The sequence below is a fragment of the Oreochromis niloticus genome, linkage group LG3, assembly GCF_001858045.2.
Source record: "Oreochromis niloticus isolate F11D_XX linkage group LG3, O_niloticus_UMD_NMBU, whole genome shotgun sequence".
In the NCBI taxonomy this organism is placed as follows: domain Eukaryota; kingdom Metazoa; phylum Chordata; class Actinopteri; order Cichliformes; family Cichlidae; genus Oreochromis; species Oreochromis niloticus.
The window spans coordinates 3,245,068-3,273,038 of NC_031967.2; the positions used below are offsets into that span (position 1 = coordinate 3,245,068).

Genomic DNA, 27,971 nt, shown 5'->3' on the forward strand with positions numbered 1-27,971 from the left:
GACCTTTCAGGTGTTTTTATTCATTTCACTTTGACATCAGTACAGAGACACATATGCTTTTTGTCCTTCCCTCCACACCAGCCTTCCCAAAGCTTCAAAAACTGGAACCAAAGTCAGCCAATACAGAACAGCTGATGTTAGTGAACAACACCTAGATATCAGTAAAGCAGAAAGCCATTGACAAGAAACCAAAACATCAAAGTCAGACACACTCTGGTCAGATCGTGAGTCGTACGTAACACTCAAAAGGTGTTGTGCATCTGGAAGCTAGTTCTCCTTGTTTCATAGCAATACTCGTGGGATGACTGACAGCCTGAGGTCAGCTGGATGAATATTAAAGGGTCAGGATGAGCTATCCAGAAAAGCTAAATAAAAATGGGGGAATCAAAGATACTGACAAAATAAAAGTTACAAATGTTTCCTTAAAAAGTAGCAAATGCTTCATTTTCATTAATAAGCAGATGTGAAATAGAACTAAAACATTTCTTTTTAATGCAGAAATCTAACATCTAATAAATCTAATCTGAATGACAAGACAACTTTAAAATAAGCTTCAATATGCAACTTCTTCACATTCAAATAAAGAGGGTGCATAACAACAGTATCTATGTGAGATCTAAAGTGTGATTAGCTCAAACACATGCCGTGCCCTCTGCACCCGGAGCAGCTGGACACAGGCTGGTCGGCACAGCTCAGCAGCACGAGGGCAGCTGACCCGGGCCGACGGGCTAACAGGAAGTTACACGTGTGGATGTCTCGCTCGCCCAGAGTGCGAACAAGACACCGGCGCATGCACAAGGAGTCAACACACAGAGGACATGCATGGGAGCAGGGGCGGGAACAGCAGCGGTCACGCAGGACCGCCTCTCGCCGCCGGCCATTCGGTACGTTCAGGAGATGAGCAGACTGGCACGACGAAGCAACACTAACACACACTATGTCTCATTTCATTTCCATCCACATATTATCCCTTAAATTAATACGGAGATTAAGCAGTAGTGCCGACACAGGAGATCAAAAACACCATAATAACAATCACAAGTATTCATATTAAACCAAAGTCAGGATCAAGAATATGATACAGCCTATAGAAAGACTCCAGCTTACACCTGCGCTTCACGGCAGTCACACAGAGCTCTGTAATGACCCGCCCCATCTCCTCCAGCAACACTACATTCAAAACGCACTCGCCTGTTTGTACAAACCCACACCTACGCTCTAAACAACGCTCGCACGAGTGAGATTTTCCAAACAATATTAATAAGACATTTTTCAAATGCACCAAAGCTAAAGCAACTGTTTAATAGACATTACATTTAATAAAGTCGAGTTACAAACTAAAACACATAACAATGCTGGAAGATTCAAACATTTGACACTTTGAAACTCAACAAAACAATCGTCTGCAAAGTTAGACGGGGACGTTAGATTTAAGGGTTGTGGCACAGCTCCGAGTGTATGCTGCTTAACCTAGTTCATAATCAGGAATCCATGTCTCGAGAGGCTTCTGACAGACCTCCACGCTAAACTTATGAAGCTCAAAAACACTTAACATAACTCTTACAATGCTACTGTCAAGCTAGTAAGCAGGTTCAAGCAGCTAATGTGTAATTAATACCAATAGCAGTAATAATAGTGATAAGAAGAATCAAAATTTACAAGTGAATGTGAGAACTCAACACTTGGTGGCTTGAAAGGGAGTACGGGAACGTTCCTTTAAAACGTGAGGCTAACGTGCTCCGTCAGTGCGGACGTGCTCTAAGGTGTACACACAAACCTACATCTGATCAAAAGAAGGTGAACTAGACCAAATTATCACAGCTGGCTCAAAGTTCCCATCCTTTTTATTTCAACCTGCTCATGAAAAAATAAAGTTCAGTGCATTTCAGAAACTACTTACATAGACAAGTGTCTGTACGGTGAATGGAAACTTGTTACCACCCAAAAGGATGCTGATTTTTTACTTGGAGACAATGTTGCCATTTACCTTCAGGCAAACATGCGGGTTGAGTACAGACATTTGCTATTTTGTGACATCAGCTGCCATCGTACACCCTCTGCTGCTGCACGAGACAAAACCAGGTCATAGATTCAGTCTAGTTCACTCGATCCCGTCTCCGTTCCCCTGCGGCATGTCCACAGCCAGGCGGGGTACGTCGTGCCGTTACGCCACTTCCTCGCTTGCTATGTGCTTCCTGTCTGCACAGGCACAGTTCTTTTCTAATGCTTGCAAGTTAAGCTGCACAGTAGTTGATTATTGAGTAGCTCAGAGATTTTCTATCTAGAAATTTTCAGTGTAGTAGGGTGCTGATGGTGGACGGTGTGGGGAGGAGTTAGACCAGGGAGTCGGAATAACCGGAGACTGGGATAGGGAGGGAAGATATGGTGATGAACATGAAGATGATGGGACGTGGTGCTTGGTTTGGGGAGATCATTCAGTTTTGCTGCGCTTCATAGCTCCTGGGAGTTTCTCTTGTAGCCTGCAGGAGAGAAAGCACCACAGGAGTGAAATCCAACAACCTGGACGCTGAATGAAGAATAAAGACAAGTTTCTGCAACACTTACTTGGCGATAGTATTGTTGACTTGAGTACGTGCCAGGTCGATATACTGATCAATCTGAGTCTGGAAAAAACAAATGAGAGCAGATGTTACCACTTCAGAGGAAGAAAGGAAAATCGTTTGGAACGCGTCGCTTCTTTCTGCGCAGTCGTCATCCCGGTTCTACACAACGTTTTCCAAAACTCTTCACTAAAAACAAAACTGAATCTAATCATTACATCAAATAACCTGCGGCTGTCACCCAGTGTAGCTGCTGCAAGCTACAGTGCAGTCAGTTAGTCTCCTGTTAGGCGGGTCATTCTAAATTGGTTTGTCTCTGTGCGTTAGCCCTGCGACAGACTGGCGACCTGTCCAGGGTGTGCCTGCGTCTCGCCCTATGATAGGTGGGCTCCAGCCCCCCTGCAACCCTGAAAAAAAGGATAAAGAATGGATGGAGTCTAGGGTCGGGCGATTGGACGAATATATCGACGATAGGCTGAGCCCATCGCCGATCGTTTTTACAAGGGCGATTTCTTTATTTGCCCCTGAGTAAGTTTGCTAATAATGATGGAGCTAATAGAAGCAGTCAACAGAAAAAATAATGTGAGCACGTGCCCCTCAGAGTGCGCCCAAATGCTCGTCGATGGAGCTGCAGAAGCTGCTGATAGCCTCGCATACTCAGCTGGATGGTGGACACGTACATGCTCATGCAAGTTAGTTGGTGTTTGAGTACTTTGCTCACACTATACGTCTGCACAAGCGACACACCGCTTTGGTTACATCCTCAGATTTATCTCTTTGATCCCAAATTGGCGACTTTATATTTTTTTAGTGCTGTCAGCGTTAACGCGCCGTCATCATGACTAATGCGATTAACAATTAACCCATCTGCAGCGCAGACTGAGTCTAAATCCCTGAAATGAGACTGTCAATGCATCTCTGGCAGTTTGTCTAAAGTTTGTTCATTCTGCACTCCAGATGAGGTGAACGCGTTAAAATTTTTAATCAAGTTAAAAATCCCCAGGTCGGGGATGAGTTCCTGCCCCAAGTGGAGGAGTTCAAGTATCTCGGGGTCTTGTTCGCGAGTGATGGGAGAAGGGAGCCGGAGATCGACAGACGGATTGGTGCTGCGGCTGCAGTGATGCGGACGCTGCACCGGTCCGTCGTGGTGAAGAGGGAGCTGAGTGTAAAAGTGAAGCTCTCAATTTACCGGTCGATCTACGTCCCGACCCTCACCTATGGCCACGAGCTGTGGGTAGTGACCGAAAGAACGAGATCGCGGATACAAGCGGCAGAAATGAGCTTCCTCCGAAGGGTGGCTGGCCTCTCCCTTAGAGATAGGGGGAGAAGTTCGGCCATCCGGGAGGGGCTCAGAGTAGAGCCGCTGCTCCTCCACATCGAAAGGAGCCAGTTGAGGTGGTTCGGGCATCTGACAAGGATGCCTCCTGGGCGCCTCCTGGGTGAGGTGTTCCGGGCATGTCCACCGGGAGGAGGCCCCGGGCAGACCCAGGACACGCTGGAGAGATTATATCTCTCGGCTGGCCTGGGAACGCCTTGGTGTTCCCCGGATAAGCTGGCGGAGGTGGCTGGGGAGAGGGAGGTCTGGGCTTCTCTGCTTAGGCTGCTGCCCCCGCGACCCGGCCTCGGATAAAGCGGATGAAGATGGATGGATGTTAATCGTTCTGACCGCGTTAACGCTGACAGCCCCAATGTTGTAAACGTGGAAATCAGTCCATGCATGATTACATTGCTCCGCCCGTCAAAAAGTCTGCGCATGTGCAACTATATCGCCCATCGTCGATGGAAAATTGTTACGCATCGCCCGACCCTACTGGGCTCTCCCTTTTACACATAATAGTCATTTCAGGAAAGAACACTGAATGACAAAGACATTCAGGGACCGTGTGACTGACAGCAACCACACTGGTTAAATTTAAACTATTGTGAGCCAAAAACTGGGACCAGTACAGATGATGGTGCCTGCCATTCCTGGCAGTCCGTGACTACAATCCCCTCAGTGAGCCAATGACTTCATGTTGTCAGGGCCACATAAAGCCTTCAGTGTCTGGTGGAGACTGCACTCACTGCTGACGGCCATGTTTACAAACTGCTGAAACAAAGCCTGAGACTCACCTTGTTCTTCTCGTAGATGGGGGGCACCGTGAAGAGCAGGATGTCGGCTGGAGGACAGAGAGAAACACGTTAGCTGACAGCAAATCCTGCAGTGCAAGTTCAAAGCTTGGAGTCGCTCTGTGACCCCAGAGCAACACAACCACCTGACCGACATGAGGACGCAGCACGGCGTGCATAAACACCCACAGATCAACAAAGGTTGTTCCCTGTGATTGTGAGCATTCCAGTGAGCTTACCTAGGATGAGGATGGTGATTCCATTAAAGACGGCTCCTACGTAGGTCAGCAGCCACATGACCACAGCCAGCTGGGAGAAAAACAAAGAGCAACTCAGAGAGCTCAAGTTCAACAATAAGCAGCGTTTACACATGAATGACATCTGCTCAGTGTGACGGCACTTATCCTCCCGCTTGATTTGCGTTCTCCTGGCTGAGCGTTCATTTTCAAACTGTTTAATTGTGTTCATTTAACATTGGAAAAACCAAAATCATGGCCGAGATTAAAAGCTAATTAATTGTGCAGTCCTAACACAAACGAGCAGATCCTGTTTCCTCCCTAAAGAGCACAGCGTTGGCTGTCAGTGGTCCAAACCAGGGGTGGGTTTTGATTAGCGATTTTCCGATTAAAATCGATTTTAGCTTGAATAACATGATATCATTAAAATCCTGAATCGATTTTTAAATATAAATGTATTTTGCCAGAAACGCCAGAATCTCAGGTTAAAGCTCACAAAACTATTTCAACATCTACCAAACAGCTGAGACAGTAAATGAGAGCAGGTACACGGCTGAGTCGACAGCTCGCAGACTCTGATGCGTCGGCGGGTCCACTCTTTGTGTTTACGTCTTTTTTTGCGCCGATTCTGCTGCTGCAGGTTTCATCACTCTCCAACTAAAACTGACTGAACCAGCAGCAAAAGGAGCTCCAAACCACGCTTCACATAAACATCATCTTTGGCTGTTTTGCTTCAACCATGATAAAAATCACACTTCCTGCACAGCTCTCTCTCTCTCTCTCTATCAGGAACAGTTTCCCATCTAAAAATCTGTTTCCTGCATTATTCGCTTGCTTATTTACACACCAGTCTGCCGTTGTTTACAACACTGTTTGACGCTTTTTTTTTTAATGACTTCCGACAGCAAAGCCTCATTTCTGCTGTTCAATACTGAAGAAATGTAAACTTTTTAAAATGATGCCCAATTGTAAAACTCTCAGCTGTGTCTGTAATCAAACCTCTGTAACTTTGCTCTGCTTCACTTCAGCAGCATCAGCTCATGTTCACATGTTGATTCATGGTTTGCTTCTGTTTTTGATCGACTGCAGAATATTTTTAAGGTTATCTGCTATAAAAAGCCAGAACAGGAAAATCTCCCTCGTGTTTCTGTGTTTTATCCTCAGTTACTTTGACACAATGATGCTCACTGTGATGCTCACACCTCTGACGAAGTCTCACAAGTGTCAGCTTTCTTTTTATAGATATAAAAATATGGATATGTACTGATAAGTGATCAGAATTATAATATTTCTGACTGTCTGAGGCAAAATTTCCCCGATTCAAATCGATTCTAAAAATCAGTGACAATACCCAGCCCTAGTCCAAACAAGCACTCTTAGTTTGATGCAGACAGCTGCTTCTCTGTGTTGGGTTAACAGCATTCTGGCTTGATATAATATTGCATTTCAAACATTTAAGGAGCTTGGAAAAAGGCGACTGGACTTCTTTGAGCTTCTTGAAGACGTCTCACGTCTCATCTGACAATTTTCATTCAGTCCTGAGTTCAGAATCGCCACCACGTTATCTCTCAGTCAGAGTCTCCTCCAAACTAACCAACATGCCTTTATGCAGATTTAAAATCCCATCTGCCCTACAAATAATTTAAGTTCATCTCGTGACTGTGCTCTGATCAATAAAACAATCTCATCACAGCTGTTAGTAAAACATTTTTAGGAATTCCCAGTCAGGAAATCAGAGGACCGGATGGATCTAGAGGCAGAGCTGTCTGCGCTTCACTGCAGCTGGATAAGGAGCTCATGTGGGTCACAGTGTGATCAACTAACACGGTCATAAATCCTGGGGGTTATTCTCAGGATGGAGATACGATCCAACCGTGACCTGGTTTGAAGTTAACATTGCACCAACAAAGCAAAGGCTGCAGCAGGTGAGCAGGGAGAGATCGGGGCTGGTGCTGCGTGACAGGAAGAGGAAACCGTCACGACTGACACAAGCTCACAGCTGCTCACCTTTAGGGAGTCCACAAGGTCTTCAACCAAGAAAAGGTGGCTCATCTGCTTCAGAGCTCGGTTGATGTAGGTCAGACTTGCATCCACGTGTTTGCGGAAAGTCTCTGGAGCGATGCTGACATCCTTATCTATCAGTGCTCTGTGGAGGGATGGAGGAAAAGAGGCTGAGCACAAAACGCAGCGAAAACAAGAGAAAACCAGTCGCATTAAAACACTCACATAAAATAAAACAAAGACAAATAAAAAAAACAAGCCTGTCTAATATTTAAATGCAACATATTCCAAAGTTTGGGAGCCACAACTGAAAAAGCTGGTTCTCCTCCAAGTTTCAGTCTAGTTTGTGGGACAATCAGAAGCAGCTGGTCGGCTGATCGAAGGACCGGCGAGGGAATATAAGGCCGAAGTTCCTCAGAAAGGTATAGGCTGTCGTCAGACTGTCTGACTGGGTCATGGTGGCAACTGTGCGCCATTTCTGATAATACCGCAATTAACTGTGACAAACAGAAAAATCTCACATCTGCGGCCGTCTTACTTGAACGGGTGTCCCTCGTTGGACTTCTGCACAGCCTGGACCACAGACTTGTAGATGCGGAAGGTGATGGTGACGCAGAGCAGAGCCAGCAGCAGGTAGGAGACCACGCTGATGATGCTGAAGGCTGCGAGCGACAGCAGCATCAGCAAGGACAGGCCGAACGCCACGCCCGACTTCTTGGGGTCTCGCCAGTGAATCAGATCCTTAGCTGCAGAGAGAAGACAGGACTAATGTGAACATTTGCAAACATACATTTGACTCCAGCCCTAAACTCCTGCAAACTACTAAAATACTACAGCTTTAATCCAACTTTAACCCTTCTAAGCCTACAGGAGTCTCCACAGTCCCATTCGCATGTCTACGTTTTAATCCTGGTAGATTTGCAACCAAATAAGCGAGAGCAACATTTTTGTTCTTTGCATGTGAAAATGGAGTTACACTTACATATCCTCAAATCAACCAGGTGGTGGCTTCCTTCCACTAATGCCTTTGCAAAAATCGCGTAAAATGTGAAACAACAAAAACTTAATCCAGAAACATGCTTTGCTGATCTGATCAGCTGTTCATGGTGCTTCCCATGTTGGAATAAATGTCATCGCATCGTCAGCAGGAGCTATGGCATGTCCGCCATTATCTGCGAAAAACCATTTTTCCCTCCTGCAGGGCCTTTCACTGGTGCTACTGGAAGTCATGTTTGACTTTCTGTATCGTTCCTGGGACACTTGGAACTTAAACTGCACTGTTGGAAATAGTTGATTTTCATGCATAAACTGTTTTTTTGCAAATTGTGCTCAATAATATCCATTTTCATTTTTGCTGGAGTTCATAAAAATGAGTCTGATACCAACACATCTGCAGAAGTTTCAGCCTGAAACAGTTTCACACTGTAAAACTGATTTTTGCTGAAGGCTGTTCAGGGAGAACAAAATAAAAGCACTGACAAGGGACCCACAGGATCAATGTGAAACTCCCACGCTGCCTCATTTTCGAGTTATCGCATTCACAAACGTGGGTGTCCACACCGCCCGACCGCTGCAGTTTTTACAGCTGAGGGGTAAAAAGTATTGTTCCATTTATAGCTGTCGGAGTGTTGTTTCAGGGACCAATGGTAACACGGCCTCTCTGTTACAGGACAATCATATTAGCCGAAACATAAAAACATCCCAGCTTCCACAGAGAAACAACAGGAGGCTGGTCTCGTAAACACAGGTCAGATTATTCAGACATTAAGTCAGACCTGCTCTGGTTCTCCTTGTAGACGAGTCAGTTCTCTACAAAGAGATGGTCATTTTCAGCCATTCGCAGCACATTAGTTGTGACTGGCTGATTTCAGAGAAAAATGAATTTTCCTTCAACATTCTGTGATAAAAACTGTGTTCACCATGAATCTCCTCAGGCTGAATAACTTCAGACGCACGTTTCATGTTTGTATGCATGTGCAGACGTAACAGCCACTCGGCGAGGCAGTTACATAACGACGGGATGGGTTGGCACACTGGAAACTGACTTCCTCACAGTGTATTGGCAAAAAGGGGGCAGTTAAAAAAGCCTTCTGCGGTGGAGAAACCACATGGGCTTATGCCACGGGGACAGTTCAAGCCTCAGTGCTCCAGCAGCTTTAATTGGAGCAACCGTTATATAGGACTCTCTCACTCGCTCACACAAGCAATCAAAAGCAGCTACACATCATTTTGTTTTAAACAGGACACCAAAGATACTTGCAACAGCAACGTTACCCTCAGCCTCCTAGCAGACTCGCCCAGGGAATATCTTTTAAAATCCTACGTCACCTTGCTCTTGAGTTCACAGTTTCAGAAAACTTGACCTCTGATGTTCAAGTCGAGGCCAATGAGACCCAAAGATGTCAGAGACTTTTAGTAGATGCACCTATTTGAAGCTCCTGGATCGCTTTGTTATCGCGTTCACAAACTTGGGTGTCCGTGCCGCCTGCCTGCCAGGGTGATGATGAAACACCATCAGCCTTTCACGCGATTCATTTAAAAAAATATTTTGCCTGAGTTGAAAATTCTTCACATCGGTCATTTGAACTTTTCTGGCCAAGTGAGACTTTAATAGGTGAGACCGAATAGGCGAGACTCTATATCAAGACCGAATACCTCGATATAGAGTTTTATTACTGATATTATGTGATTGGTCCGTCTACAGCAGACAAACAGTATCTAGAACTCATGCAGAAGGGAAACAACATCACAGCCTCACTAAAGTCAGCAGAGTGAGTCGCTATAACCTGTGACAGCTGACATCCAGAGCAGGAGCCATCACCTCACACTATATCAACAATAGACTGGAGTGGAGATGGAACAGCACGCTGAGATGCTGGGACACTTGTTGGAGCAACAAGCAGCGATCTCTGCAGCTCTGCTTTCACCTGAAGTGAGGAGAAGTGATCTCTATGCTCTTAGAGAAGATACAGCAAAAGCTCTGAAGCCACTGCAGGCAGCCAGCGGCTTTGCACTGCAGCATTTGAATATAAATATGTTAACTTCTCTGGTGAGTTTGATATTATTTGTAAATAAATGCATCTTAAATAGGATTTTTCATCTTTCAACAGCAAGAGTCTGATGGTGACAGAGCTGAGGAAACTGTGCCTGTCCCTTGGTCCTGATGAAATGGATGATGCTTCTCCAATTAAGAGGTCAAATGACTCTGCATTAATGGTTCTCCTTGGGCCAGCCTTCTCACCACAACCCACAGCAACACAGGAAACGCCAACTCAGCAGGCAAAGGAAGAAGTGAACAGTTACAGCCAAGTTAAGGCTGTTCCACTGATCTGTAGGAGCGAGCATGCAGGGAGTCTCCTCCTTTGACAAAGCAGCATCTTTGCATCCTGGTAGGGCTGATCGATATAACGATATATATCGGATATGGAAACGTCTATCGTTTCATTTTACGCTATCGTTTGTTTCATGGTGTCTCAAACTAAACTGTTTACGGCAATATTTTTTCATCGTTCTGACGGTCACTGTAGTGTCCTTTAATTTCTTAAAGTTCTCTCTTTCTCTTATATTTAAAATAACCACGCTACCGACAGACAAGCCACTGTTTTTATGTGTTGTCGTTAGCAACAACGATGGTAAACCCAGCGTGTGGCTCCGCCATCTGCTTATTTTCCACATAAACCTTTCACAATAAAGCTGAAGATCCTGTTGAGATTTTTCAAAATAAGAGATTCACATAATTTACAGAAAATGTAAATTTTTGTGATATATATCGTTGTCGGGACGATAAATGTCTTCTATCGGGATATGAGATTTTGGTCATATTGCACAGCCCTAATCTCTGGGACCAGTTTAATTCTGAACCATTTTTTTTTGCTACTGGTGACATTGTTACTAAGAACTGCCTGAACCCACAACATGTAGACCAGCTTCTCTTTTTGCAGAGAAATCTGCCCCGTCTCTTCAGCCCTGCCCTCACTCACAGGAGTTTTTCGCACCAACAAAGAGACACAACGCGGAAAAAAAGACAGGATAAGTAGATATATATAGATAAGTTTCTCCAAATACAGTCACATTGTCTTCCATTAGCCCATGAACTGTCCGACCTGTCTGTGTTGCAGCTAGGTTGTTGCTGTTATATGCAGAGGTGTGACGTCATGTCACACTAGTTCAATGTGAATCTTGTAATATTAATTCAATGTTTCAATGGGAAAATGAGCGGAAAAACCTGCCTCAGCTAACGAGCCATCACCAGTCTCATCGCCCATTGACACACCAGCACAATTATTAACAACTGCTCAGAGTGTAGAACACAGCAAACCAACACTCATACAAGGTGTCCCATCATAACAAAGATGTTCATCTGACACTGTATAATTCATGGAGTGGATTCACCTTCAGCACATCAGGACAATGACGATGCTGGGCGTCAGCGATTATATTACTCTTACTGATTTAAGCACCTCTACCTCAAATGCATCTTTAATAACATCCACATGAGTTCAAGCACATGCTGGTTCATACACACACGTTCCTTTTTGGCATTTAACACTTAATTTTCATTCTAAATAAGTTGAGTTAGCAAAAAGCGAAGAACACCTTTGCTCTACTCCTCAGCAACATTCAGACACAAGCTCCAAATTTCAGGACTGTTGTAATGTTTTGCTGGAACAGATGAATCCATTTCAAGTGGTCAGTCAGCATTCACTCAATTCTGTTCAATTTGAGAGGAAACGAAGTGAAATGGGTTCATTTCCATCTGCTTGAAACTAAACCATTTATGCTAATCTTTTTTATGTACCATTAATGTTAGAGATCCTTTTTAATGTGCCTATCTATCTATACATAAGATATTTTGGGTTTGTATGAGGATCAGGACAGCAGCTATTGATTATTTTAGTAATGGATTAATCGATTAATTATTGAATCGATTAATCAAGTAATCTGATAAGAAATACTCGTCTTATTAATGAGCAATAATAAATATTTAAAAGAGAAAAAATAGAGGTCTGCTAATTAGTTTCCAAAATTCCCATCAGCATGACATCAGATACACACACTGACACAAACTCACGCAGCCAAGAATATCCCACTTAATAACCTTGCAGAGCAGCACTAAAATAGCACAAGCTGGTGGGGGGAGGGGGCGGCGAAACAGAGCTTCATTTTCAAAGCTCATTAATAATACAGTTAGCAAACATTTTACAAAAATGTCCCCTGAAAGCACGGCTCAGAGAACGAGGCTCATAGTAGCTTTAAAGTCAAACTCAAGTTTCTTTACGTGTCTTGCTGCACACTTGGTTTCTAGTTTCAAGGACACCAGCACACGGCACCGTGTAGAGCCAGCTTCAGCTTCAAGTATGCATCACATGCAGACACAGCAGTGAATATGTGTGTGTGTGTGTGTGTGTGTGTGTGTGTGTGTGTGTGGGTGGGTGGGGGTGGGGGGGGGGGGTGGGGTGTAGAGGACTGCACAGCAAGCTTGTACAACTCTGGACATATAATATCTTCCCAACGTGAACAGTACAGAGACTATCAGAATTTAGAGTAAGGCCGTTTTAAAACAGCTCTCTGTTTTGAGGAGCGCAGACAGTTACCCAGATTCCTTCAATGGGATACTGTAGAAACCCAATCAGGAAACACCAAAACCATAAGGTAACCTTTACATTACACTGACTATGTACACCATGCATCCCCATCACACCACAGTCTTTATCGATGTGACACTAGGGACTGACTGTACTGCAAGACTGAAGCCAAAGCATGGCCACCATATTTTAAGTAGCTCAAACTCAAGTGGCTCTGTAAACAAACTGAATTCTACAACAGAGCTCAAGCCTGTAAGTGGTTTGGAACAACAACAACAAAACAAAACAACACCCCCCCCCAAAAAAACCCCACAAAAACAAAAATACAGCTAAATACTTAAAAAATGATTTTTTTCTGATGAAGGTTTGTTAGTACAAAAAGAAGATAATAGACGAACATGCTTGTACTCAGTATGGATTGGCAGAGTATTACATTTGTATCGTCCGACTATTGATGGGTGTCGAGTATTAACGAGTGCCTGGACAATCTGTGCTAACAATCAGATATGCATCTACTATTTTACTTCAAGTTGAGGCAACACATGTCTGCAGTTTTTAGCAGCGTTAGCACACAACTAACACTCCCCAACCAGTCGCAGCAGATGGCCCCGCCCCTCCCTGAGCCTGGTTCTGCCAGAGGTTTCTTCCTGTTAAAAGGGAGTTTTTCCTTGCTCATAGGGGGTCATGTGATTGTTTGGTTTTTCTGTGTAAGTACTAATGTAGGGTCTACCTTACAATACAAAGCGCCTTGAGGCGACTGTTGTTGTGATTTGAGGCTGTATAAATAAAACTAATTTGAATTGAACTGAACATCTCTTACTTCTCAATAATTCTTAGATGCCACTAATCTCTGACAACCAACTCAGCTCAAGTAAAGGATGGCTTGGTTTTAAACACCAACTACTCCTTTTTACTCCAAGCACAATCATAGACACAAACTTCAGGCAGCTGCAAAATCCACTGTTATGTTGAAGATGATATCAGTGGCTTGCTAAGTTTAAAACCTCCCAACGCTGTCTGTATTGCTTTTGAGGTTTTTCACTTAAAAAAATAAAAATAATAATCTCAGCCTTTTTATCTTAGACTGTGCAACGTGTCATTTCCTGTGACATGTAGCTGACACTTATCACCCAGAATCAAGAGAGCATAAATAACTTAGATCATAGTTATTCTTTTTCTCCTCGCTGTTAGTGAGAAGTAAGAGTCTGATCTGTTTTCGCCATTTGATGCATTCAGAGTCATTTATGTTCTCTTAATATAAATCTTTGCTTCTGGGTGATAAGTTTCAGCTACGTGTCACAGGACATGACACATTGCACAGTCTAAGACAAAAAGGCTGAGAGAGCCAAAAAGCTGACGACATGTTTTAAAACCAAAAAAGCAACAACAGGAATCCTTTTGCTAAAGACACAGGCAGTTATAAGATGCTCCAGCTATGGAGGGTGCGTGAGGTTAGCAGGCTTGCTGCCCAGAAGAAAGAGATGTTACCTGATAAGTGGGTTAGTATTGCTGTCAAGACATGCTCAGCAAGATGATAGGCCTCGGCCACCAATTCATCGATAGCTTCTACCTCTTTGGAATATTTGCTGTCATAAGCACGGTTGTGCTGGGAACAGGGAGGATTAGTTACTGATGCTAAGGAAGACTGCTGTAGAGATGCAGCGCTGAGGTCAGTTTGGTCTCGGTCTGAAGCCGCCTCCTCCTGACTGCTGCAAAGCTCTTTGAGAGCACTGATAGTAAGTTGTTCTTGTTCAAGGTCCATCACCACGGTTGGAGGTAACTGGGAAGGATGCAAACTGGTTTTGTTGAGCTCGCTCTTTCCATGAACATCTTGATGCACGCTGTCGGGATCTTCTTCATCTTGCCTCGATTTGAGGCATTCCCGCATGAATTCCACAAAACTGTCTGTAGGTTCGGAAATGGAGCTCTCATTCTGTGCACCATCTGCAACAACGTCATTGCTCATTTTCTGATCGGATTCTTGCTCATTGAAGCTGCTTTGTGCCTCGCTTTGGAAAGAGGAGTAAGGATTTGGGGGATATTCTCGTAGAGATGGCTGATCAGCTTGCTCTGGGGAAGATTCATCTTTCAGTGAAGCGATATCACCCAAACTTTGCCTGTTCTCTGTAACGTCAGTTTGTGCAGAGCATGCATTCAGCGTTTCAGGGTCAGTTGGGGAAGGATCAGAAAGAAACCGCTCCTTAGCATTGCTCAGCTCTTTATGGTCAATGTCGTCCATGGGAGAAGATGCATCATAATCATAATCAAATGACTGTCTGTCATATATATCATCCTGCATAAAGGTGGTTTTAGAAAGAGGAACAGTCTGCATGAAAGTTTCTTTTGTGGGCATATTACTCTTGTCATACAATTTGGGCTGTGTGTGCTCCTGAGCTTCGTCTGACCACTCATCATCATTGTCTGGAAAGTCCACTTCTGCATTTGTGAGTGTGAATTGGGAAGGTTCTTCATTCATTTTTTTGGGAGTAGTCTGTGATTTATCAGCTTGTGCTTGGGAGACGCCCGATGCAGTGTCCTTTGGAGCAGGTGTGGGTAGGGTCTCCGACTGTGCTGCAGATTCCTGATTGTCTATTTCTGGAAAAGATGCAACGACGTTGCGTTTGGGAGAGTACTCGGCATCAGAATCCACAGGTGAGGATGGAGGCGAGTAGCCTTCCATGAACTCAGTTTCCAGGGGACGCGTTTTGGGTAGTTCGGTTTTAGTGTCTTCAGGTGATTGTGAGGTTTCTGGGCTCTGGCTGGCTGGGGGATTTTCAATTTCATAATCCACATCTTCTGCTTCAGGTTCCATTTCCATCTCCTCCTCACTGTAATTTGGTTCATCCGTCTCAATAACATTGATTGTTGGAACCTGCATTAATTTCCTCTCAGACTTTGGTGGAGGCGTCTCCTTTTCTGCAGGAGGAACATTCGAAGGTGCAGGTGTAGCGGTGGGATCTTTCGAAAGTTGTGGCTCAAAAGATGGATGGGGGGCAGAAGTAGGAGCACCCGCCTCGTCTTCAATAACAGTGTCATCAGACTCTCCTGAGCTGTCTGCTTCACTTGGCTCTGGATCTCGTGTCAGGGAGGCCTTCTCTTCATCTGAAGCATTCTGCTTTGCCTCTGGACATGAAGGGCCAAAGCCTGCAGGAGGTGATGCAATCACTGAATCAAGATTTGAAGGAGGCTGGTCATCCGATTTGTCCTGCTGATCCCACATGTATGCTGTTGGCAAAAAGTTAAAATCAAACTCTTCCTCAACGTTTGGTTGCTTCCTTGCATTACTAAAGTCATCTTTCACTGAGGGAGCTTCCACAGGAGAATCCATAAAAGCATCAGGGACACTGGTAAAGGAAGTAGGTATAACAACCCGAGTCCCCTTGTCCTTTGATTCAACACTGTTGGTGCCTTCAGTTAAATCTACAGAAGTTAAGTCTGGTACAGGTGGCAGATGAGCCTTCATCCACTCTTCTGTTTCTTCAAACTCATTTACTTGTCTCAAATCTCCAAGAACTTCAAAGGGGGATCCTGGTGATTCCTGCTCAGAAGAACCTCCCATTTTCTGAATAGTTGGTGTAATTTTTTCATTTGGAGACATCTGATTCTCAATAGGGGATTTTGAGCTGTCAGTAGGAGGCTTCTCATGGTGGCGGTCCCTGAAAAGAGAGAAACCTCCATCGCTTCTAAAATCAGATTGCTGCTTCTTGGCAGCGAGAGCCTCCAGGGCCTTGATTCGCTCAGAAACAGGGGATGTCTTTATTGGTGAATCCGGTGGTGAATCCGGTGGTCCTGCTTCACTTCCATAATTACCGAGGGAAAATGAACCAGGTTTGGAAGGAAAGCGAAGAGATGTCGCTACACCTTCGCAGGACTTGTCAGATCCCAAAACCACTCTTTTGTCTGGAATGTCATGTATGGGGAATGACAGCCAAGAGGGAAAAAGGAGGTGAGGTCATAAAAGTCACACACTAAACACACGTGCACTTTAATATCGTTCAGCAAGGCCTTAATGTGACAGCCCAAGCATTCATGCACTGCATCATGGAAATGTATGGCATATTGATACTATGGATGATATCCAAGCTTTTCCATGCTGCTCATACGTTTAACTAGCACTTAGTATGGAAATGGAATTATCAGCATGATCAAATAAAGTCCCAGAAGAAAATAAAAATGTTACCAGTACATCGTATAAATCACCATGTGTGGACATGGTGATGATGCATGTTCATTGCAGTGTGTGTAACAAATGTGACTTGTTTCACACTTGCAGACTTTAGCACAATTTCTTTTTGAACAATATACATTTGCTTGTGTGTCCTCTGCTAAAGATATTCATTGCTGCTATTTCCAAACTCGACCCCTGATTTCATCTCAATTAATCTGTGGTTGTGTCCAAGTGTATACAAGAGACTTCTACACTGTCCCGCCATTTACAACTAAACCCCCACTCTGATTACACACACACACACACACACACACACACACAATAATAGCGACTTCATACGACACAACGGTGACCAACTTTAGCTTTACTTAGAGAACAGAATTAAAAAGCTAAATCCTGAGATGAGCACAACCTGACGGCGCAGTGTTTGACTTCAACAGATCACCTTTTCTTTGCACTTCCAAACCCAGTACAACAGTACGCCTCCCTAACAAGTTATATAGCACTTACCTTTCAAAAACAACAAGTGAGTTCACCTTAAACATTCAAGTACTGGAAGTGCTTAAGCAATCCTACCAATACTCAAAAGCCATTTTTTGCCCACTATGGAAGCTCAGGAACGTGGCAGCACCAATATTTGCATAGTAATTGGAGGCAAAAAACCCCCAAACTTTTAAATGAGGCACAGCTGGTTTAAAATTCATTCTGATTTGTTCAGCTGGGGATGAACACTGTTAAACAATTGGCTAAATATTAAAAATTAATTCTCTGACAGAGGTACAGGTGGCTCAAGTCAAGAGAAGAAGAAGAGGAACCCCAAACAAACAAACACTACCAGTAAACACTGGTTACATCCCCTAACCCAGGCTCTGAGTACAGAACCAACTGTGAACCATGAAAGACGTCCTGTATGTGTGACTCCTATGGCTGGGACATAAAGTGCAGGCCAGCAACAGAAAAACTTTAAACTGGTAGCCCAATTACTAATACTCGTCACTAAAGTTCAAAACAGACATAATAAATTCAACCCTTTATCACAACTTTTACCAACATAAAAAAATTTTCATTTAAAAAAAACCCACAAAAAAACCCAACCTGAGTCATAATTGCATTTTAGTTGTAGAGTTACTTTCTACATAATTACCACTGGCTCATCGTTAGCTCACAATTATGTAACGTGCTTATACAAATATGTGAAGAGTTAGATAATAATGTTGCCCTTGAGCACTGAAGCACTTTCTCTTTGCCTCAGAGTGTTGAAGGCTTTCTCACTCTGGCTGCAGTAACCCTGTGCCCTCGGCAATCCTCGAGGCTACAGACTTCCAAACATGACTCACTTTCAGTCCCCATGGTGACAAGTACCTGGCACATATTTTAAGAAATGAACATCAGCTGCCCAGTATAACCAGTGCACAGCAACATCCAAATTCTCATGACCAAGGCTTTACTTTGTAATTTGATATTGATCAGTCTTTTCAATTTACTACAAACTTACATTTTTTTCTACTTTTTGGGGGGCTGTCAGCACCTACCCCTCCCTGCTCTCTGTGTAAGACTGAGTTTTCCAGCTCAGCTGACTGCTCCACTTTGTCTTTGATAGAGCCGCCACCTCCCCTGCACCACAATACAATGCCTTGTTCAAACGAGGCCACATGAATGCACTTTCCATCTTTCCAACAACGTTATGGAAGCTTTTGGACTTGTAAACAAATTCCAAAACACATATTAGCGCTGGAGTTCCCTTGTTAGGACCTTCAGGCTTCGATTCACAGGTAGCTTTAAGAACTTGTTTAGTTGCAACTGCCACCATATTTGCATATCAATAATCCCCATGTGCCATCGTGTGGCATCTTACAAATGGGGAATTAGTAGCCTTCCGTGACCGATTCATGCACTCTGCTGTTACACTAATGGAGAGTTGAGTGGAGCTGTTGTGTAGCCACACAATGGAAAACCATGGAGACCATAAACTGGCCAATAGTAACTCCATATTTTCATTTGGTTGCAGCGATGTGTCTGAATATCTGTGAGCTCCAGTGGGTGACCCCACACCTGTGTGCTAGTGCACCTGTGCTTTCACTCACAGGTGTTTCTTTAAGTTGGCTGACCCATAAAAATGCATCACAGCAGTCTGATGGTCTGTGTTAGCATCATTATATTCTGTGTATGAGCTCACTACAGTATAAATGATTTACATTTGTTCCTCCTCATTTTTCATTAGATTTGCCTTATTAGAGACGATATGAAAAACCTGGTTTTCTAAATGTCTTTCACCTACTTGACACGCTCTTATTCAACCACATTCTCACTGATCCCTCAAATACATGTTGCCATTTACAACAACAGAGGTGCCACATAAATAGTCTTCCAGGACTCAGCTGTTATTTGTGGCAGCTGATGAAACAGCAAAAAGACCCAAGACTGAGTTTAACTCCTGTTTACACTTACTGAACTTTTACTTGATTAAATTTTAATCAAAATTGATTAAAATTCTGCAAAAACAACCAAGTAGTGTAAAGTTTGTAGCAGTTTGCATAAAAGTTGTGAATACCAATGGATATACAATCTAAAAACAATTGGTTAATCATTTCTCAATTTTGTAAAGTTGTTTGTTACGAACACAGCAGGTCTCAACAACGACAGCATTTTGCACGTTAATGCCAAACATCGATTTATGGATAATTCACGTTGGACATAAAGTCGGGTCAGGCATCTTTGCTGAGAAGCCAGTGAGTCCGAGTGCAAATTCCACAGGGTGTGGTCATATTCGGTCAAACCTCAGGGCGGCTGCTTGTGTGTTGCATTGGTGCAGCTCATGTTATCATCTACTCTACCCCTTATCTAGGCTTGTTTAACAAACAAGTGAAGAATGCTAGCGGTGATAGAAACAACAGTTCAAAAAGAATCAGAAGCGAAGAAGCTAAATTGGGGGGGGGTTAAGGAAAAATGTACCTACTTTTTTTTGCATAAGCAATGATGTGAGACATGCACAAAGCCTATAGAGCCATAAGTAGGTAGTGGGATGGAGGGTGAATGAGCTACAGGCAATGGCAGACCCAGGCCACTGGGCGGTCGATGATATCTCCAGTGCCACTCATCCTCCAGTACACAATAGCTTCTAGGACTGAAACTGGGAAGGGGAATTCAGATACTAGGGCAGCAGGAAGGTAGAATCATTCCCCTGAGACACCAACCTCATCCATTTTTAGATTTCTGGTCCTTTATGCACAATGTGAACTTGAACTTCTCTGCCTTCCTAAAATAAGGTGGCAATCTCGGGATTATCTTGAACCTACGGTGAGCGATGCTGACCTAAATAATGCCTGCTAGCAGGCAGCAAAGACTGAAATGGATCACACTGCTAGCAGCTGCAGACAGAGGGTTTTATGAGCAACACTCTTACTGTACAATTCTGGGCAAGAAGCAGCAGCAGTGAGTTCTCACATGGCCCAAGAAAGGCTTTGAGAGAGATGGTGACTCGTGGTAAGAGACGTTATTTTAACTCTACAGTATGACTATGTGAACAAGAGCTGTTGCCGCTCAGATTATTGCAATGGATAGGTACGTCTAAGGAGCCTGAAAAGAAAAGCAATCAATCAGTCAAAAGTCCTTAAAAACAAGGGGAGCTCTGCTGACTGTCAGCTTAGAATTACTGCAGCAGTCTAAAGGAATGCTGAAAACAGACTGAGGTCTGCAGGAGGAGGGGCAGGTTAAGAGCAGGTTAGGGCCACAGTCACCTATGCTGTTCCTTTGCAGGCGAGCTGTTTTTACTGGGCTCTTATTTGGCAGGAGAGGGGCACTAGAAAGAGGCATGAGGCAGAACTGCACAGCAGCAGGGCAGCAAGAAGGTACAGGGCAGAGGGAGAGAGAGCAGGCGAGCAATCGAAGAGAACCATACACTTGCCTTGAGGAGACTGAATGAGAGATACAGGCGAAGAGGAAAGAAAGGAATCTGAAAAAATAAAGAGGACAGAAGAATAATCATCGTAGAAGAAGACAAACAACTCCATCCACTGTCCTCATTCAAAAGAAAAAGAAACCAATGTTAACTTATCCAGCCTTAACAACTCTACACATGTACTACTTCACACAAAGACCAGAACAAACCAGTGCTTACAGGTGTCCATCGTTTCATTCAACAAACTTACAAAACCTTTAACACATGCACTTATATTTGCTACGCAGGCAAAAATCAAGATGATGTACTTAACAAGCAGACAAAAGCACTCGAAGAGACAGAAGCTTCACACACAAACATTTAATTTACACAGTCATTGCTCCACAGCTCTGTCCAGTACCCATCTCCACACACGTTGGACTGCAGCTTGGTTTGGGCGAAAACTTAAACAGCACACGTTCTATTTCTATATCACCGATACAAACAAAGGTAACATGACCAATGCTGTGGGAGCTCATCTTCTGAGCTGTAGATGGTCCATCGGTCACATCAGCTAAAACAGAAACTGGTCTTTATGGTGTGAATTCACTTTTTGTTGCATTTAGGCCACATACTGTACTGTGGATGGACGATGCTATCAGTCATTGGTGACGCTGCACGGTACGATAGAACAATTGGATTATTCGTACCCCTGGTACACAAAGGGAGCTCCACATATCTCACAAAGATTTCCAATCAAGTGTGCAAAAACTAGACTGGCTTGGACAGCGCTCCGTCTGCACCACCCTCCAACAAGACCAGAATGTAAAGCAGGCCTGCACTAAGCTTTGCATGTGACTAAATGCCACCAACCAGCTTACAGAATCTACCTAAAGTAAAAATGCTGGGGTCCACACGCTCTTAGTCAACCCCAACTTCATATCTTCCACTGTGAATGCTGCCTTTCAGGGTAAAGTGGGAGCCAATAGGAGCTCATGCTTCACTCTTCCTTGTCATCAGTCAAAATTGGGACGACGACGGGAAAAGAACTTTCGCTGCGTAAAGATGAGGTGTGGCGTTTGCTTTTGTTTCAGCTCAACTGAAGGTTGACAGGTGGGGCAGGTTAGGGTTGGTGTGGTCTAGTGGTGCAACATTCCTTCTCTCAGATTCATACTGCTGTTAACCGCTCAAAACACCACACCTTTGGTCTTTAACGAGACTCCAAGAACTAAATGGTAAGTGGACTGGCTCTTACATAGTGCTTTTCTACTCTACCTGAGCACTCAAAGCAACAGGCCTTTTCTAATACTCAAGCATTGATACCAATGGCCGCATTGACAGGAGAGGATCCTGGGGTTAGTATGTTGCCCAAGGATATTTGCATGCAGACTGGGAACAGCCAGAGATCGAACCACCAACCTTAAGTGCTGCAGGCACTCCAAGTCAAGCTAAATCCATATGAACCACTGATGCAAGTTTATGTTTTTCAATAGCTTCATTCATATCCGCTTGCGTACAACAAATCAACACCTACAAATCTGCACATACATCAGGTCACAAATTGTGAGATGCGTAAAAATGAGTATTTTTTTTTTAAGTGTGGAAATACAACAAGAAACAATACTTTACATATGAAAGAGGATGGCAGAAACAAGAGACACAGTGTAGCCTTTTAGCTAAAACAGCTGCTTGTTTACTGCTTTTATCCCCCTGCATAAACCTTAGCTGGGAAATCCAGTTAAAAGGTGAAAAACAAACTACGAGCTAAAGGAGGCCATACAGCTCAACAGAGCTAAGGTGAACTCCAGAGTTAGAGATAATTCTCTGTGGATCTGTAGCCACAAATGACTCCTTAAAATAGAAAGTAGTCATTAGTGCAGCTTTAACCAATGTCTTATTGCAGAAATCATGGATCTGGAACAGAGTGCCTATAAGACGAGGCTCCATGCAATCACAATAAGCATCCAGATACCACAGACCGGCATGGGAAAAAATGGACTCAAGCTTCTTAGTTTAGTGCCTGAATGGAAGTGAAGGGAGGCTCTACTGCCATGCCTGCAATTCCTGCTCGAGCTATCTTGTACCGTCCACCCCTGAGGGCTATCTGATCGCCTCTGTGACCCTGAGCAGGGACTGAGAGAGGAGGGTCAGCTTGGCAAAGCAAGAAGAGAGCCAGCGAGGGGGATGGGGGCTGAAAGAGCTCACTGTTCTTTCAAGCTTCGATTGTGTGCTTCACTTTTAACTGCTCGGTGGTGAACTGTTCTCACAAGAAATCATAAACAAAGTCATATAAAAGGTTCTGGCTGTAGGTAGTGCATCACTAACTTCTGGATACTGTCAACTGCAGTAGCTGCAGTCTGCATTAGAGCAAAGCAGAGAAGGGAAAACAGACTAATGGGGGTTAAACATTCACTAGTAACGAATGTTTGTTTGCTCACATGAGGCAATATGAAGAATGCACACAGTAGAGGATTTTAACCATCAAATTATGAGCTGATGATTACGATGAGTGCTGCATAAAGTCACCACAAGCTGCAGAGATACTCTGATTTAATTCCAAAGCCAACTCGCCCTGTAAATATGATGCAATATAGTTTGAGAAATGAGGTCCACATTTCAAAGTGTGCAACTTCCTTTGTGACTACTGCCAATCACCATTGTGCAACTCAAGTGTAAATGGCTGAGCAACAGATAGAAGCTGGGCAGGCCAGGCCATCTGCTAGCTCTGACATCCACAGACTCAAAATCCTGAGACAATTACCAGGAAAAATGCTGCCAAGTTAGGCCCAACAATTCTCTAAGAAGCAAAGAAATGAGATCCTGAAAAGAAAAGAAAAAACCCCAAACTACAATAATAATTTTCTCTTGTCAATACAACTCTAGCATAACGCATGTAATAACTGGGCTTTAAGCACAGGGAAAAGATGCAGTGTGCTGATGCTGTTTTGAAGTAGCGCAGAATCATGGGAAAATTTTCCAACATTATTCAGGAATAAGTCAAGTTCATGGACTAATCCTCGTCTCAAAATCTAATCTTTGACACCAAAAGCACCACATCATCAGCAAAAAGCAGGCACAGGACCCTGAGGCCACTAAAGTAGAGGCCTCAGACACTTACCTACACTTAGAAATTCTGTGAATTATGAACAGAATCAATGACGAGTTTGACTCATTGCTGACAACGTGGACCGAGCTCTTGCTGTGGTTATACAGGGACTGAATGGCTCATAGCAACGGGCCAGATACCCAATACTCAAGTAGCACCTCCCACAGGATCCCCTAAAGGAATGCTGTTGAATGTCTCCTCCAAGTTTTAAAACACATTTGGTTGGGCGAAATCCCCCACACAGCGATGGGAACTGATAAGAAGTTAGCAATTCCATTATTGATTCTCATTGGCTCCACTTTGAAAGTCACCACCATCTCTAAGCAACATATCAAAGACATGACATTCATGCAAATTAATTACACGCTGAGTGGTCATTCTTGCATGCTGTGGGTATTTCCCCTCTTTGTTGTGATCACTGCTGAGGTCATTACTCCAAAGAAATGATTCCACATATTACACAGAACACTTTTCTCAAATGTAATGCAGTCCGTTACGTAATGACTCCCAGGAGAAAGACATTCGTTATACTACTTGTTAAGTTACTTTCATGTTACTCTGTAAAATTATCTGAAACACACTGTCTCATAATTACCTATTAACAGCATACACCAACATAAATCCCTATCCTAATGAGGACACACATATCTTACTCTGAGTATTTAGGTATGAACACAAAGCCAAGATGAGAATCAGCGCAGAGAGTTTAAAGTGATTGTAGAAACATGAGCAGGTAGAAACTGAGGCTGCAGCCTGACTGCTCATCAGTTTGTTACCTGTTGAAGTTCAGCAGCGGCTGGCTTCACTGCAAATGATGGCTCACTTTATCACAGTGCTGGTCTGGGGTCAGCATTCACTCAGCTTTAACATCACTCTGGGTTCTTGGCTAGCTTAGCATTAGCCTGCTGTCTGTGTAGGTGTTTGCAAAGAGCCAAAGTTGTGTTAACAGTACAATGCAGTTGTTTGCAGTTTCACTTCACCGTCGAGCTCTCATCCTTTTGTGCAATAAAAATAAAAGTAATGTCCATATCCATGCTGTAGACTGCCCCACTATTATTCTCCTCCGACACACGACCTGAAATCAGCTGATCGTAGCAGGAGTGCAAGAATGGATAAGCGGGATCGATCTAAGGAATTAGACTACTGGGACTCCCATCCCTAGTTAACATTAAGGTAGTGGCTAAGGTCAATAATAAAAAAAATAACATTAATGTAGGAACTAGGGAGCAAACATAAGTTCTGCCTGTCTGTAATGTCAAAGTGGTGTTAATTTAAGACAATGACACAATTATGGTATTGTTAGGTTTCGAGATTAAAGCTAAGAAAAGTCTACGAGCAACAGTGGTAGTCTTCCTCACCAGCTCTATTTGACAGCAAAAGCACAGCACAATCTCTGACAACCTAAAAATATTGGCCTCATTTACTAATGTGGAAATGAGGCCAATATTGGTCTTAAGTTCTGTGCACACAAATTTACCCTGTTCTTACCACCTTGCATATTAGACATGCAATACAAAAATAAATAAATAACTAAAAGATTCTGCAGCATTTGTGGGATAGTGCCCAGAAATTAATCCGTTAGTGATGACAAACGACACACGTAGTTTCATTAGATAAGACAATCGGTTTAAATGACACAAAGAGCAGTCAAACATGTTTAAATTAAGAGATTAAAACCTTTCTGTTTTCAATAACACCTACTCGGCTCGATCCAGCTCAACTCTACTCAGTTTCAGTCTTCCATTACAAGCGAGTACCACCTCAGTGTGGGTGGGGTCATCATAGCTTATCACCGACACAAACATAACACAAAGTGTTGAGGCGATGGTACACCTGCTGCTCGGTCTGTGGGTTTTTTTTCCTCCACAGACTCAAACACGAGAGAGTTAGACCTTGTTGTCGGGTTTAAAATCTAGTGAAGGAGTCACTCCAATGACTCATCTAGTGAAGTCATTTCCTGGCCAATCAGTGGCAAGAAGTCTGTTGTCTGTCACATTTTTAGCTCAACTCTGCTTGGTTGGAACCCGAGTAGGTACTAAAAGAAAAGGGACTACCAGCTAATGGAAAACCATAAAAACTGAGTCGAGTCAAGCCGAGTAGGTACTAGTGCAAAAGAGACTTAAGTGTTCTTTGCTAATTTTTTTTTTTTATTCTGCTAGTGTTGATACTGTTGCAAAGTCAAAGGAGTTTGCAAAGAAAAGCGTCTGGACTTCTTTAAGTTGCTTGAAGACGTTTCACCTCTCATCCGAGAAGCTTCTTCAGCTCTAAGGTCAAATGGCCGACAGTCCCCCCAAGGAGGGACACTCCCACTGGGTTTAAATCTGGGACTCTCGGCCATTTGACCTTAGAACTGAAGAAGCTTCTCGGATGAGAGGTGAAATGTCTTCAAGCAACTTAAAGAAGTCCAGACACTTTTCTTTGCAAACTCCTTTGACTACGATGACCTGGATGACTGAGAACCTTCACAGACATACTGTTGCAAACTTATTGATATTAATATCAATTAAGAAATTATTATAGTACTGTGATATCCCTAAACACATATTACACACTAACAGCATACGATGAAAAAAGTTGTAAAGGATGACAAAGTTAATTCCTTGTAGGGGGGCACCTCTGCAGACAGGCTGCTGATGTGATAAGAGGCCAAACACCAGGCAAGTTAGTTCAATGCTTCATTCACAAAAAACAAACCAGTTGCACCTCACACTAACTTGACAATGTTTTTCCAGGATTCATATAAGCACAGACAACTCAACTTACTGGCACCATCTGTAACTGTTGAATAATCCGATTATACGAATGCTGAATTTTAACATTTATTGTTAAATATATTATCCTTAATTATTTATCATGTGATGCATGGAAATTTCTGCAGACGTGCCAAACTACAGTTATCTACTTCAGCAGGAAGAATGTGCCACACCCTGTAGGATCCAGCTGCTGGCATCACCACACCTGCTGCATTTCTTGAAAGTCTGCAATCTTATGAGTCACGGCTTCAGCTTTGTAGGATCCAAGTGGCACAACTAGGGAGTTCAAACCATGTCAGCCTCATACGCGGATATAGAGAGGGCGTGATGGTGAACCTGTAGATCCAGGTTGTGAGTTTTTGTTTGAAAACGGGCTCCATGTGGAAGTGGAGCTGACGACAGCTATAAACGAAGTAGTAAATGAGCGTGCCGCAGCTCGTCGGGCGTGCTGATGTTCTTCTGGCTCCCATAATCCAGGCTGTGCCAGCAAAAGGCCAATATGCCTTTAAGAGGTGCCTCTCTGTGGTAACTGCACAGTGACAACGCCTCTGCAGTGCAGGGAAACGCAACATTTCGACAACGTTCAGAAGAAAAACCCGTCATGTAATGTTTCTGCACTTATAAGAATACGAAACATAAAGTAGGTCTAATCGGACAGCAGGATTTACATTTCCATCTAGCTGACATCAAACGTCCCACGCACACGTACTTTAATCAGAGGTGTTCCCTTTGTTTTAAACGAGGCCTTTTCAACAGTATTACGCCGTTCAGCAGCAGGCTGGTTACAGTCTATCAATAATCCCTGGTTCTGCAGGCCGCCTACTTGCTGTGCTCCTGTTTGTCAGTAAGGCCAAATAAAAAGAGGGATTCAAAAACTGTGTTTGCGTGTTGTTTCGCCTAAAACGAGCCCAGACAGCAGGCAGGCCACAGCTGCACCGAGCGTGACTGGCAGCCGTGTGTCAGGAAATATCCACGACCACAGGTGTCTCCCATCACAGCTGAAATCAGCTCCTCATCCAGGCAGCAGGAGACACGGTGAGGGCGTTCTGCATTACAATGGCTGTAGTCATAACGTTACTGCGTTATAAACTGCCCGTTAACCGATATTCATGCGTGTAAATAAAAGCTCAACACATACAGCTTAACGTAAGGTACGAATAAAACACCGCACCAAGCTCTACATTTAGCTAGCTACCTTTGGTTACTTCTTACCAGACAGCTTTGATTCTTTGGGAGCAGAATTTTGTCCATCGGCAAAGCCTTGCGACGACGATATCTGGGCGGACTGAGTCACTGGATCCATTTTATATAAATTACAACACAACTGCACAGAAGCGGCGAAACGTCTGTCGTCTCGGATGGGGTTCTCTTTTAATGGTCTATCAGGGTGTCTATGACGTCTGACTTTCCTCGAATTTCCCTCAAAAGCGGGACTCGGCTCTGCGCCTTCAGCCTATGTCCGAGCACTGAGAGCGGAGCGGAGACGGAGGGAAACGAGGCAGAATGTGGAGGAGGGGCAAAAATGTGTCTGCGTATGAGACGTTCACGGCTTACGCTTCCAGTAGGACGTGTCAG

General features: G+C 43.7%; 1 protein-coding gene across 3 annotated transcripts; it reads right to left on the bottom strand.

The window, feature by feature from the left end:
• Nucleotides 1–27,945, bottom strand: rtn3 (reticulon 3). Of its 3 annotated transcripts, XM_019349045.2 has the most exons (9): nt 27,609–27,945; nt 20,565–20,612; nt 13,981–16,392; nt 7,446–7,653; nt 6,914–7,052; nt 4,910–4,979; nt 4,674–4,720; nt 2,566–2,624; nt 1–2,480 (listed from the first exon to the last, which is right to left on the bottom strand). In XM_019349045.2, exons 1-9 carry the CDS (start codon nt 27,697–27,699, stop codon nt 2,432–2,434), a joined length of 3,123 nt encoding a protein of 1,040 aa, XP_019204590.1. In that variant the 5' UTR covers nt 27,700–27,945; the 3' UTR covers nt 1–2,431. The 3 variants fall into 3 exon arrangements, with proteins under 3 accessions (XP_019204590.1, XP_013121694.1, XP_013121695.1); XM_013266240.3 differs by lacking the exon at nt 13,981–16,392 and having other exon boundaries at nt 27,609–27,913; XM_013266241.3 differs by lacking the exons at nt 13,981–16,392; nt 20,565–20,612 and having other exon boundaries at nt 27,609–27,910.
• Nucleotides 27,946–27,971: the final 26 nt, after the last annotated feature.

What these genes read in the sequence shown, in the direction of transcription:
- rtn3 (XM_019349045.2), bottom strand. Translation starts at nt 27,699, where the DNA reads ATGGATCCAGTGACTCAGTCCGCCCAGATATCGTCGTCGCAAGGCTTT. An exon ending in AACGAGGGACACCCGTTCAA is followed by an intron (nt 7,053 to 7,445) that starts GTAAGACGGCCG and finishes ATCCCTCCACAG; the next exon opens with AGCACTGATAGATAAGGATG. An exon ending in CCATCTACGAGAAGAACAAG is followed by an intron (nt 2,625 to 4,673) that starts GTGAGTCTCAGG and finishes TGTTTTTTCCAG; the next exon opens with ACTCAGATTGATCAGTATAT.